Consider the following 13742-nt stretch of genomic DNA (forward strand, 5'->3'; position numbering starts at 1 on the left):
GCCGATGTGGAGCTAAGCCATAATCATTCATTCATTCGTTCATTCCAAAGCGAAGCGAAAAGTCATAGGAAACCAGACTTTGTGAGGGTGAGCAAATTTTTATCAATAAGTAATCGTGAATTTTATAACAACAAAGCACATTTTAAAAAACTATCAATGCTTCTGTACCGAAGGGCTAATTAAAAAAGTTTTTGTGTCTGAACATCAGTCCATGTCGGCGTCCTTGAACTTCAGGGTTCATGCTCGTCATTTATCGCTGACCTTCACCTATTAGCCTGAGTCCGAGACGGTCAGAGACTTCATGAAATCTGTTCTGTAGGGCGCAGAAGAATGTCGTGCACCTTCAAGACAAAAGGGCAACTTCAAAATGAATAAGAAATGAGTTATTGTTATACAACCATCAGAAAATTAAAAAAAATATGCAAACAACCCCCTCCCCCATAATAATTATACAAAAGCAACAGACAAACAAACAAACAACCAATGAAACAAACAAACAAAATATAGCAACACAAATAGAAAACAAACAAATAATAAAGGACAATATACCCTAAAACTGATGACGCTTTTAAATTTCTATATTTCTTTATCTATTTACTTGATAGGTGTTTTGCGCCGTACTCAAGAAAATTTTACTTATACGACGGCGGACAGCATTAGGCTGGGAGGAAACCGGACAGCGCCCACGACCAATTTTAGTTTAATATGACGCTTGTAGGGTAAGTGATTACTACGACAAGCACATACAGGTATGTGGACATTTAGACAAGGTAAACTTATTTGTTCCCCAAAGTCAGCTTACAGAGATACAAGTCAAACAAACACTCATGGGTATACATTTTTTCCCAGAGACATTTTTCTCTTTTGTGACTAAAATGTCAAAAAAAATCCCTTTGCATCGTGAAATCAATGTATAGCGATCGGTTCTCCAAATCACTACGTGGAATAATCGAGGAAAGGAATACATGACTGTAGTATAGGACATATAATCATGTTTAATTTATTTACTTGATTGGTGTGTTGCTCACAGTATTTCACACGTGGGGCCATGGTCAGAGTTAAACTACTTTCCAGATGTGTCAAACTTGCCTGGGCCGATTTTCACAGTAATTTGTAAAACCATTTCTTGTAATTTCTTTTCAGAATGGACGTGGTTACATTTTCATAAGTTACATTTTCATAGGATGATGTGATTTTCCAGAAGAGTTACGAAAAATGTCTGTAAAACGACAGTGTGTCCAAAACTCGCCAAAAGCCATATCGGCTTTGTAAACACAGAGAAATATCCTATCATAAACGGCCAGGAGAAACAATTAAAAAATCCTCATCTGATTGTTTAGGCATACCGGACATGGATGCATCGCCTACTCCCATTGGTCAACAACAACAAGTGAACAAGAATGTATTGTCTATCTCACTCGTCAGCCAGGACAATAGCATATACCTTGATGTTTTATTATAAGTAATGCAAACGCTAGAGATAAAATCTGTGTCACATGTGAAGGGTGCGGGGTGATTGAGATGGGTAAAACTAACCTGAACATGGGGTGGCGCTTTAAGGATAAACTCCACGTGCTCTGCGATTTCTTCTGGCTGAATGGCCTGTAACCCAAAGAAACTAATATAACAGTATACTAATACTCCAGGCCGTTTTTCCTTTGGTGAAAAGCTTAAATTATAGGGTTAGATAGTGACATTTAAAATCCAACAGATTGCATTTAGGACGAAGAATTTGAGATGTAAGTTAAATTTCTTTCGTGGGAATTTCTGTCTAAGTTTGTAAACAGCATTATTGTTGCTCAACAAACAGCAATAGCCTCAGACGTTGCATAACTATGACAGTTACTCGCAGTGAATGTACCATCGCAGTCAGCACTAGTTTAGGAAGGTCATGTTACGACGATGAGTTCATTATTTGCACGGAAATGTAACTACAATGGCAGCCAGCATTGTCGACATTAGATCGTAATTATAGCATACGACCTACCAGGACAGCCAAAACGAGTTTTATACATTACCTCGCCGCCATTGTCTCTTGTCATTGTCTCTTGCATATAATATCTTGCTATATAAGCTGACGGCGAAAAGAAACTTTACAAAGAGGTCAAATCAATTTGTTTTGCCAAAGCAAAAACAGGATGACTGAAGTTTAATATATTGAAAAGACCAATGACTTTAGATATTGAATGTCTTGAGTAAGAACGAACAAAGCAGCCCTCAGATCATTTTAAAAGTGAACAAACAAAGCAGGGGTAGAAAAATAGCCATTCCATATTGGTTAACAATGGGCAGAGTGTACAAAAAGTTGATTATTTTTACATCAGTCAATAAAAAAAATCAATATAGCGTGTGGCCACCCCTTGCTTCAACGCATGCAAAAACTCTCCGACGCACAGAAAAAGTCAGTGGTGTGATGAGATGACGTGGGATTTGTTGCCATCTTGGAGAGCGAAAGCCCATTCTTGTCGTTTGGCTGCAAGGTGTGGCCGTGGTCTTACTCGACGACTCGTGATATCCCAAAGGTGTTCTCTGGGGGACATATCTGGGGAACGCGCAGGCCACGGCAGGACGCTGACGTCGTTGGCGTCCAGGAGGTTTTGCCCAACTCGAGCTGTATGGGGTCTGGCGTTGTCATGCTGGTACAGGACACCACGTACGGCCGGAGAGGAAGCCAGCATGCAACAGGACGTAGAATTTCATCCACTTAACGTTGAACTGTTAGGTTCCCGTAGTTGATGACCAGTGGTGTCCGTTCCTCTCTACAAATCCCACCCCACATATCACACTGCCGCCACAAATCGCTACCACCTCTTGGACGTATGATGCAGCCGTTCGTTCACCTCTTCGACGGTAAACTCGCCGTCTGCCATGGGCTTGGAACAGGCAGAAGCGGCATTCCTACGTGAAAACAACACGTTGTCAATCACGTCGCTGCCAACGGCGTACAATTCGAGCCCATCGCAAACTCTGGCGACAATGTTTGGCTGTCAACAACCGTCCTCTGAATGGTCGATATGCCGTAATTCCGTGAGCCATGAATCTCCTGGACACGGTCTGCCGACTGACCCCGGTGACCTTGATTGACGATGACGTCACTGTCAGGAAGCGGTTCCTCAGGTGTAAGGTGTGCAGGTACCCGTCTTCTCTGGGCGTAGTTACCCTAAGCCTGTCTGTTCTTTGCCTGTCCGATGTCTGTCCTGTCTGTCTGTAACGTTGCATCAAGTTTGACACAGTTACATGAGAGCACCCGAAGGTCCTTGCAATGTGGGCATTGGTGGCTCTCATGGATACCATACCCAGGGCCGTCTTGCGCTGTTTTGTAGTCAATCGAGGCATTACTTTGGTGGTTTTTAGTCAGTGTGCAAGTCCAGCACACTGTCTGTAACGTTTTTATACACTTATTACATGTGCAGTTGCTGCCATCAATGGGTCACGTGATTTTTCAACTTTCTTCGTTGTCTCAGAACAAATTCGTGCGGGCGTATATGACGCTTGTCGCACATGTGAATATGCTTCGTACAATGTTTTCCTACAATAATTTGGTATTAATTTACTGAAAAAAACTGGTTAAATTTAACTCACGGAGTTTCTTTTGGCCGTCAGTTTATGTTCACTTTGCAATGCGGCACCTGTGTCACTTGCAGGACGTGCAGGCACATATACATGCTACCTATGGTAGCACTATATGCATAAATGCATAACTATATGCATAAATGCATAACGTCTCCGTGCCAGCTACGTGCTTATAAGAGGGCTTCGAGCAAGAAGATTCTCTTTTATGAGACAGCTTGACCAGTTCTAACTGATTCCATGCATACGTGGGGAAGGAAACCTGTACCAATCTATTTTGCATGTAATAAATCTGATGTATCTATGTAAGATTGGATCTCCCCGATTGATATTCACGGTTAAACTCACCTTAAGACTTTTGAAGATTTCATCCACCTTTTCCTGATTTCCTTCGTTTAAGCGAATGGAAAATTCTGTTTCTACGTAACCAGGACTGATTGCCTTACAAAGTGAGAAAAAATGTTCTTCAATAAAAACAATGTTCAATAAAAACATTCTTTTAAAACCAGTATATTAAATTACAGTTCACCTAAAACTATCTACTTAGCCTAATGACTGCGCTTAAGCAACTACAGGGTCATCATAGTGACACAAAGCACAAGAGGACTACAAAGTCTGACAACTGCAAAATCACATTGGTTTACACAAGACTCTCACACAAACGATGATGATTTTGTTTTTGTCATATTGTGATGTGTATGGAATGTTGTGAACCCATTATTTCCGAAGTTTTGTCCTTAAAAGCTGCATTAGGTCATAATATAACAGCAAGTCATTTGTCACATACCGCTACTCTTATATGGCTCTTCAAATCACGCAGTTCGTTCCTAACGCCTTCTAACATTGCTTTGACTGCATGCTTTGTGGCAGAATAAAAATGAGAGGGAGGGCTGGAATAAATTCGGTGACCACTCAAGCTGAAAATTAAAGGGTAATTTATGAGAATTACTAATTACTTTGAGCATTGGTTAACGTTTTCACATACTACGTAATCAAGCCGTTTTGTTAGGAATATGACGAATGTGAGGAATCAAAGCCAGTTGAAAAAGTTTAATCTTTCGATATATATTTTTCACATAAAGAGCTCAAAATGTGAAAGATAAGTTGGATACAGTTCAGCTGACTGATGTCATTCCGCATGACAACTGTATTTCATGGTTTCGACATTGTCACGGATTGCGAAAAAAATCGTACAGTAGAAACAGTAGAAATGTACTGAAACACGGCCGGAACCAAATTATGTCAATTCATTGGTCAAAGAGCTGGAATAAAAAATATACCAATGGCCATTTATACTAAAGTGTAGCTGAAATACTACATGAAACATATACCAATGGCCATTTATACTAAAGTGTAACTGAAATACGGTATGACACATAAACCAATGGCCCGTTATATTGAAGTGTAACTGAAATAACATATTAAACATATACCAATGGCCCGTTATACTTAAGTGTAACTGAAATACGATATGAAACATAAACCAGTGGCCTGTTATACTAAAGTGTAACATATACCAATAGCTCGTTCTACTAAAGTGTAACTGAAATACGAAATGAAACATATGCCAGTGGCCCGTGATACTAAAGTCTTACTGAATTACTACGTGAAACATATACCAATGGCCCGTTACACTAAAGTGTTACTGAAATACCACGTGAAACATATACCAAAGAAGCATAAGAAATGGAAAATGCATAACACAGATAGAAAATTAAACAAATCAGTGCTACCACCTGCTGATATAGATGATCTGCCCATCATCCACCATCCGCTCTCTCATAGACCTGATAGCCTCTCTAGTACAGATGGCCACACCTAGCACATTCACCTGTCAATGAAAGATTGCTTGCTTTAAGAGTTGCTCTTAGATATTATCCGTGAATTGATTGATTTCCACAGCTTAATTAAGAAAACATCGATCGTACCCCAAACACATAGGCCTGTTACTCTGTTGCTACAGCTTACCTCAAACACGCATTACCCTGCTACAGCAGCGTATATCAAAATCACGTTGCTCTGTTACAACAGTTTACTTAAAACATACCTTGCTCAGTTACAGCAGCGTGTATCAAAGGCACATTGCTCTGTTACAGCAGCTTACCTCAAACACGCGTCGCTCGGTTATAACAGTTTACCTCAAACACACAAGATTCTGTGACAGTAGCTTACCTCAAACACACATTGCCCTGTTACAACAGCTTACCTCAAACACACTATGTCCTGTTACAGAGGTTACCTCACACATACATGGCTCTGTTACAGAGGGTCACCTCAAACACACATTGCTCTGTTACAGGATGTTGCTCCAGACAGGCATTGTTCTGTTGCACATGGTTATCTAAACACACACTGCTTTGTTACAGAAGGTTACCTCAAACACGCATTGCTCTGTTACAGAAGGTTACTTCACACACACATTGCTCTGTTACAGAAGGTTTCCGTCAAGCACACATTGCTCTGTTACAGAAGGTTACCTCACGCACATATTGCCCTGGTATAGCACATTACATTGCTCTATTAGAGCCGCTTACCTCTCACACACATTGCTCTGTTACAGAAGGTTATCTCAAACACACATTGCTCTGTTACAGATGGTTATCTAAAACACACATTGCTTTGTTACAGAATGTTACCTCACACACACTGGTCTGTTACAGACGGCTACCGCACGCACACAAAGCTCTGTTACAGAGGGTTTCCCTCAAGCACACATTGCTCTGTTACAGAAGGTAACCTCAAGCACATATTGCCATGGTAAAGCACATTACATTGCTCTGTTAGAGCCGCATACATCTCACACACATTGCTCTGTTACAGAAGGTTACCTCACGCACACATTGCTCTGTTACAGAGGTTACCTCACACATACATGGCTCTATTACCACAGCTTATCTCACACACACATTGCTTTGCTATAGCAGCTTCCCTCAAACACACACTGCTCTATTACAGAAAGTTACCTCAAACACACAGTGCCCTGTTACAGATGGTTACCTTAAACACACATTGCTTTGCTACAACACCTTCCCTCAAACATACGTTGCTCTGTTACAGAAGATTACCTGAAACCCACAGTGCCCTGTCACAGAAGGTTATCTCAAATACACATTGTCCTGTTACAGAAGGTTGTCTCAAACACACATTGCCCTGTTACAGAAGATTACTTCACACACACACACACATTGCCCTTCTTCGGAAGGTTACCTCCAACATGTTTCTCCACATCTTGGTGTCTCCGTCCAAGAGCGGAGCATTGTGACCACACCCAGCGTTATTAATACAGATGTCAACGCCCCCTAATTCCGGGGTTTTCTTGATCTCAGCGAACATGGACAGAATGTCTTCCTCTTTGGTGACGTCACATCTGATGGGATGGACGGAACCAGGCTGACTGGCCAATTCAGTTTTCAATGCCTAGAAAATAAAATTTGATCTGTTCAGGAAATTATAGTTTAATACCTGGGTGTTTAGACACCGTCGTTTCCTTTATAGGAAAGTTTAAAAGTATTTGGGGACTAACAACAATAAAACGATGTTCATTATATAATGATTTACACATGTATATATTACCACCGAGAAAAAGTATAATGGAAAAAGTGAAAACATTGTAATGTCTGGCTAAGGGGAAAACTGGATTCTTCGGAACGTTCCCTCGTTCTTGATCAAACGGGTCACGGGTTTTAACGTTGTCATTGGTTTCGTGAAGCACATTTAATTGAGCCAGTCTTAAAATTTCAAGACAACGTGTGTTGTATAAGTGTGAAGCGCAAATAGCTAAGACCGGCGTAACGCAAAGTATGCTCAGTGAAACAGGGCTCGGCCCTGGGGCTTTAACCAACAATTGTAATCCAAACTTAATGAATATTAGTATGAAAGAAAAAGGGTAACAGTTTGATAGCTAATTTTGAGCGGTAGTAGTTCGATTTCCGTGAAGTTACAGATTCTGCTTCAAATATTCTGTTTACAAAGAAGATTAATTTGACCCAAAGTATCTTTCCTAGTCAGAATAATGATTGTAAATTTAATGGAATGTATATCACATATCCTGTCATCAACAGAGACGCAATTCAGACCGATTTCATCCGACCACATTGCCAATATAGGTCATAACAATTCCTTCATTCAAATGGCTTAGGTGACGTCAATCGTCTCCCAGCCTCGCTTTCGAATGAATAATATGCATAACTTAAAAAGCGCTTGGTTTGATTCTCCAATCACGTTCTACCATATGAAGGCCGATCCATTCAAAATGAATGCAATAATTACGTTCACATTATATATAAGACATCGTAGGCCTGTTGATAGACAGGCATGGGTCTTAACGGCTAACCACTTGGAAATATGTACATAAGAATATAGACTATACAGACGCGATATTCGCGGAGTTCTCTCCTTTAACCAGTATGAGCATAAGGAAATCAGAAAGTGTAACGTGACAGAACGTACCCTGATTGGACATGGCGGTAGCTCGAGTTCAAAACATAGCAGACTTTGCATGGTTCGGCTTCGGTTTGTTTGATTCAGAATTTTAAACCGTTGGATTACTGTTCACAGATGGTTCACCGATGCAGGCTTTGACATAATTAGCCTACACTTATGGAGTTTAGATGGAGTTTAGTGGATCTAGATTAAAGCGAAGCTGGGCATTACGTGAGTACATCCAGCTTAACATTGGAATAACCTTCAGCAGATACGGATATAATACACCTAAAGCAGGTATAACAGACCTATACCTTCAGCGGGTATAACTGGCACGTGTAGTAGGCCAAAGTGGGGTTGTATGGGCTCTCGGGTAATATGGACACCCTGGATATTTCAGCTTTAAGTGTTTGTCAATGCTGCCATCTATTTTGCTGTGATGAAGTTGTAGATGAAACCGTCAACGAACCCACCCCTTCTCATTTGCCAAGAAAGCTAAAATATATATATATCAATTTAAAAGAAATGATCCATTTTCTTATGGTGTAAGCGGCATTCTTCAAGGTCCGTAAACTCTGAGTACATTTATCTTAATTAAAAATAATGTGTTAGATTATGGTACAGGAAACAATCTCCCGGCATAATTGTGCAGAGTAAGGGTTATGGTCGTTGTATTCGTCATGGCCATCCGAACCAGAAATATGCATCGGGGGAAATGACGCCATCAACGGTGGCCATATTTCCAAGGCATGGCCACATTGCCCACCTTGTCACAGGCCTTATTCTCATTATTTACTTCGGTAATTTATAAAATGACATTACCACGCAGGCAGTTTTTGTCTTCATCCTGGATGTATGTATGTAGAAATAAAGTATATATCTAGATATAGGCCTATAGTGGTTTAAGGCATTATACCGTGTATGTAAGTCTTGACCAGGATTTGAACTTCAAATCTTCACATCCGAAATTCGGTAATTTACACAAACGGAGGTCCACACTTTACATCACTTGAACTAAATCTTATTCTCGGTGTTTTAACACTTGCTGAATTAAAAGGCGTTCCTTTTTAGTAATTATTACAGTATTTTTTTTCATTTGAGGTCATATTTGTCATATTACCCGTACCTGTGGGGAATATAGGCACCTCTGGCAAAATTGTAATGCCGCTTTACAAAAAGCCACCTTAAAGTTTCATTGTCTTCTGATGCAGCACAGATACCTAATACCCCCAAGTGTACATACAGATAAATTCTACTCAGCTTGACCTGGTTTAGAGTACAAAACTGGTCTTAAGCTTAAGGGGTACATATTACCCACACTTTACCCTACATTTATTTACTTTTACATGTATTTGATTGGTGTTTTACGCCGTACTCAAGAATATTTCACTTATACCACGGCGGCCAGAAATATGACGGGAGAAAACTGGGCAGTGCCCGGGGAAAACCCACGACCATCCACAGGTTGCCAAATGCGATATATTCTCAACAATATATATATATATATATATATATATATATATATATATATATATATATATATATATATATATATATATATATATATATAGGAAAAAATAATAAAACGCCTTCTTAACTTTGTACATTCTGTTATACCGAGTGTTAAACCCCAAGCACTCACTCACTCTCACTCTATACATTTCCAGGACATGTCTTACAAATGACATCCTTATCCACCAGTACTATTATTAATATTATTTATTTATTTGATTGGTATTTTTCATTTATAATTATTAATAATATAAACGACGCATTACATATATTTATAAAAATACAAACATTAATGTACAAACGCCTTGCTGTTTTTATTTGAGCGCAAATCCATAACGTGCATATGGTTGGACTGTACACGTATACGATTCTGTTAAAGGATAAAGTGGCATCCTTTTTTTAAATAATATTGACGTTGTCAGTCAATCATTTCCACGTTTTCTTCAAAACATTGGTGTTTTATAGAATACATGTGATATGTCTATACTAGAGTGTTCAAGTAACCGTTATTATTTTAACATGTATATGTCTATCAGTTTTTGCTGTGTGCAAAGATATAACACCTCACTGAGGTAGGCCTATAGAAGACCAACTTTGTCCGTCTGATTTAATTCTTCCTGAGGTAGGGGGTGGAAGAGAGGACAAAGGGTCAAAAATGACAAGACACTGACTGTGGACAAATCATTAATTTCGCACGACAGTTTGTAAATATATAGGTCACTGGGACGACATGACCGACTGTCGAAACTCCAAAACATATTATCACACACTATCACAAATCAAAGACTACACAGAGCACTTATCTGTATATAGGTTATACAGTAACCTATATCGTAGAAGCTTATCTATGTAGGTCTATACTTCTGTTCTAATTCCGCAAAACAATGACTTCGCACTAGTTGACGCTACTTGAGATGAGGCATATAATACTCTATAAAACCTACTCAGAATGACTGATACACATTATTGTGGCAAAAAACGCACACCCACATAAGTTTGTGTAAAACTGTGTAATTTATTTAACATGTCCACAATGACGAGTAGGCTACCAGTGCAACGCAATACACATAGCAGTGTGGATGTGAAACACAGCACACAAAAATTCGTTTTCGTGAGTATGTCACGGTTGATCCAAAAATTAAGGTAGACTTTTTAGGACTGAGTTTATGCAAAGCCTGTGCTATCGTTAGTATAATACAACGCATAAACAGTGAGAACAGAAGTTTAGCACTGGTGTCTCGAACAGCTTTAACATATAAACCACACGCCAGTACGGTTTCTTACATCTTATGTAACTCATTTCAGCTGCACTCACTAATTTATATACATTACCTGAAGCTGTTCTAGGTTTCTGGCACAAGCCACAACTTTGATTCCGTGTCTGACCAAGTTTCTGACACAAGCCGCACCAATGCCAACGGATGCGCCCGTCACAAGGGCTACACGACCTAACCATCTATCCATGGTGAAGGAAATAAAATGTCTAACCGGCCTAAATCAAGAAAGCCTGAGTTACAATAAAGCAGCGTTACATATATAGGTCAACGTTTATAGATCGTTTCACCCTGAAACAGGGGAATGTTTCTAGTCACTAGGTTTGCTGGAGATAGCGTCTAGGCTATAGTGTCGGCCATGATGTACAAAGGGACGCAACTGTAGCTACAGACCTACCACGTCCACAGCGTCTCAAGGTACGAATTGCAATAGCGGCGTGTTTGACAACATTTATTGACATTAATTTGCCGATCACATGTCCCGTCATTTTTTGTTGGATAGATCGCTGACAACGCTTTGCTTCATTGCTCGTTTATTCTAAGTAAGTCTTTAGAATGTTGTAGTAAATGTAATCAAAAATAGTAAATAAAAAAATAACATTTTTAACAGAGCACGTGGTACAGTAGGACGTTTTTTACCTTCAGCGAGCAGACCCTTTGCGGTCAAACTACGAAAGTGTTACTCATCCATTATGCGAGAACAATAATTCAAACCTCTTCTCTTGCACATCCATGGATAATTGGGCGAAGATAGATGAAGAGAAAATACTGGATACTTTACATTTTATAGGATTTTTTCGAGGGTGTTTTTTTTCTTAGCTTTATGTTTTAAACACAAGCCTTAAATAGTGAAATTACTTAAGTGATGGAAGTGTTAAAATGTATTTTACTGGTCTTACGCAGCTTTTTAACACGGATATTTTAAATTGTTTTTTTTAAACGCCATTCTAAACAATATTCCCACAGCCAGTATATATATTTATTTATTATATTGGTGTTTAAGGTCGTAGTCAAGAATATTTTAGTTGACAATGTACGACGATGGTCATCATTAAGCACTTGAGCACGAAGGCCCTATGTTACCTGATGAATGTATCAGAATCTATTTTACTCGTTGTACGCAATTTTTTAACACAGATATCTTACTGACAATTTTGACCCAGGCGCCAATCCGGTCGCTGTGAGTTCAAGTTCAGCTCATGTCGGCTCCCTCTCCAGCCATACATGGGAAGGTTTGCCTGCAATCCACGGATGGCCATGAATTTCCCCTGGGTTCTGCCCTGTTTCCTCCCACCTTAATGCTGGCCGTAAGTATACGTACGGCGTAAAACATCAATTAAATAAATAAATAAATACTGACAAAGAATTTTTCACATTGCTTTTTAAATCTAATTTGTTTAGCGGTTTTTAAGTTCCAAAATATTCCTGTGAACTGGAGACTGTTTGAACATACAGATTGTACCAAGTATTATAGCTTGGTCATAAACTTAAAAGCCTATCTGTAGCCTATTGTTATTTTGTCATTTTGGTTAAAATATGTGAAATATTTGTTTTGTGTGTTTTGAATAGAAATGAAACTGTTTGTTCTACCATGTTAAGATTACAACGGTAACAAAATGTTATGATTTCACTTCCAGCTGCAAGAGTTAATGTATGAAGGTCGTGTTAAGTCGATTTTTTGGTGTAGTGTAAAGTGTAAAGTTGGACGTGCATGTTGGAATGGCAAAGTACTAGGTGGACTTTTTAAGGTTTGTAATATTTTTTATGTTGATGGTAACAAATATACAACGTAAACAATAGGGATAGTCATTTCGCTCGTCACTATTTCTCCCTGACACGAGATACACGAGAAAGGGAAAACACCAAATTTTCATTAAAAAAAAAAGTGAAAGTTACCTCCCTTAGGCTACACCTTACCAAGCCCATTTGCCCAATAGGCGTCTATGCTGATGGTGTACACGTCAAGCCTTGCAAAGAAATGAACCAAAGTTAAAAAAGGTCTCAATTTCCTCCCAAGAACTAAATGCAAGATTCCGAATCGAAAATACCGCAGCTAATTACAGCAAGTTAGAACGTGACTGAACTCTGCTAGTGGAGAAAATGTCAATGTTTACCTTTCCGCTCCGTGTTTTAAAACCTTGAATCTAGTTGCAGACTTTTCAAGGAACATTTCCGAATTGAAAATTGATTTTTACAAAGAAAATGCGCTGAGTCGTGTCTAGAATGTGTGTATTTCTCAAACGTTTTCTTACCGGTAGCAGTAGAGCTCGTGCCATAGCATTAGTTTGCGAAATTGTTTACATTTAAACTTTTATAAGCCTACAGTGGAATAGCTCTGAATGTGTTACTAAACAAACAGTCTAGCTTTCATGGACTGATATCCAACTATAATGATGTGACTGTGGCCATGAAATGGATTTCTTCTGGAGTACCTTCTTCTCCTGATGCCTAGCGCGCGAACACAGAAGCAGACGTCAACGAATCTATCCATCCATCAATCAATCAATCAACAAGTTCATCGATCAATCAATCAATTCATCAATCCACCCATGCATCCACCTATCAATCAATCAGTCAACCAAACAATCAATCTATGAGTCAGATTTAGTCAAACTCCAACCACAAACTCCAATCATTCAATGAATGAATGAATGGATGAATGAATGAATCAATCAATCAATGAATCAATCAATGAATGAATCAATCAAGCAAGCAAGCAAACAAATAATCAATCAATCAAGCAAGCAAGCAAACAAGAAACCAGTCTGTAAGACATATTTAATCAGAAACGACAAACTCACCGAATCCAGTATCAGTCTACGAGACAGATTTAGTCAGATGCATCCATACATCCAGACATCCACGAATTAAGCAATCAATCAGTCAGTCCATCAATGTAGCAATCTATTACTAAGTCAGACAGATTTAAACTCACTGAATCGGTGAGTCATTCTGTCGCGCAGA

General features: G+C 39.1%; 1 protein-coding gene across 1 annotated transcript; it reads right to left on the bottom strand.

Annotated features, from left to right (window-relative positions):
* Positions 1–210: 210 nt before the first annotated feature.
* On the bottom strand, positions 211–11072 carry LOC135476808 (dehydrogenase/reductase SDR family member 11-like). The gene is made up of 7 exons (XM_064756939.1): positions 10837–11072; positions 6778–6987; positions 5307–5401; positions 4358–4487; positions 3919–4011; positions 1537–1602; positions 211–341 (listed from the first exon to the last, which is right to left on the bottom strand). Exons 1-7 carry the CDS (start codon positions 10966–10968, stop codon positions 300–302), a joined length of 768 nt encoding a protein of 255 aa, XP_064613009.1. The 5' UTR covers positions 10969–11072; the 3' UTR covers positions 211–299.
* Between the last annotated feature and the right edge of the window lie 2670 nt (positions 11073–13742).

This window comes from Liolophura sinensis, chromosome 10 (genome assembly GCF_032854445.1).
Source record: "Liolophura sinensis isolate JHLJ2023 chromosome 10, CUHK_Ljap_v2, whole genome shotgun sequence".
Lineage (NCBI taxonomy): Eukaryota > Metazoa > Mollusca > Polyplacophora > Chitonida > Chitonidae > Liolophura > Liolophura sinensis.

What these genes read in the sequence shown, in the direction of transcription:
- LOC135476808 (XM_064756939.1), bottom strand. Translation starts at nt 10,968, where the DNA reads ATGGATAGATGGTTAGGTCGTGTAGCCCTTGTGACGGGCGCATCCGTT. An exon ending in TGTGGAGAAACATGTTGGAG is followed by an intron (nt 5,402 to 6,777) that starts GTAACCTTCCGA and finishes TTTCATTGACAG; the next exon opens with GTGAATGTGCTAGGTGTGGC. An exon ending in AGAGCCATATAAGAGTAGCG is followed by an intron (nt 4,012 to 4,357) that starts GTATGTGACAAA and finishes TCACTTTGTAAG; the next exon opens with GCAATCAGTCCTGGTTACGT.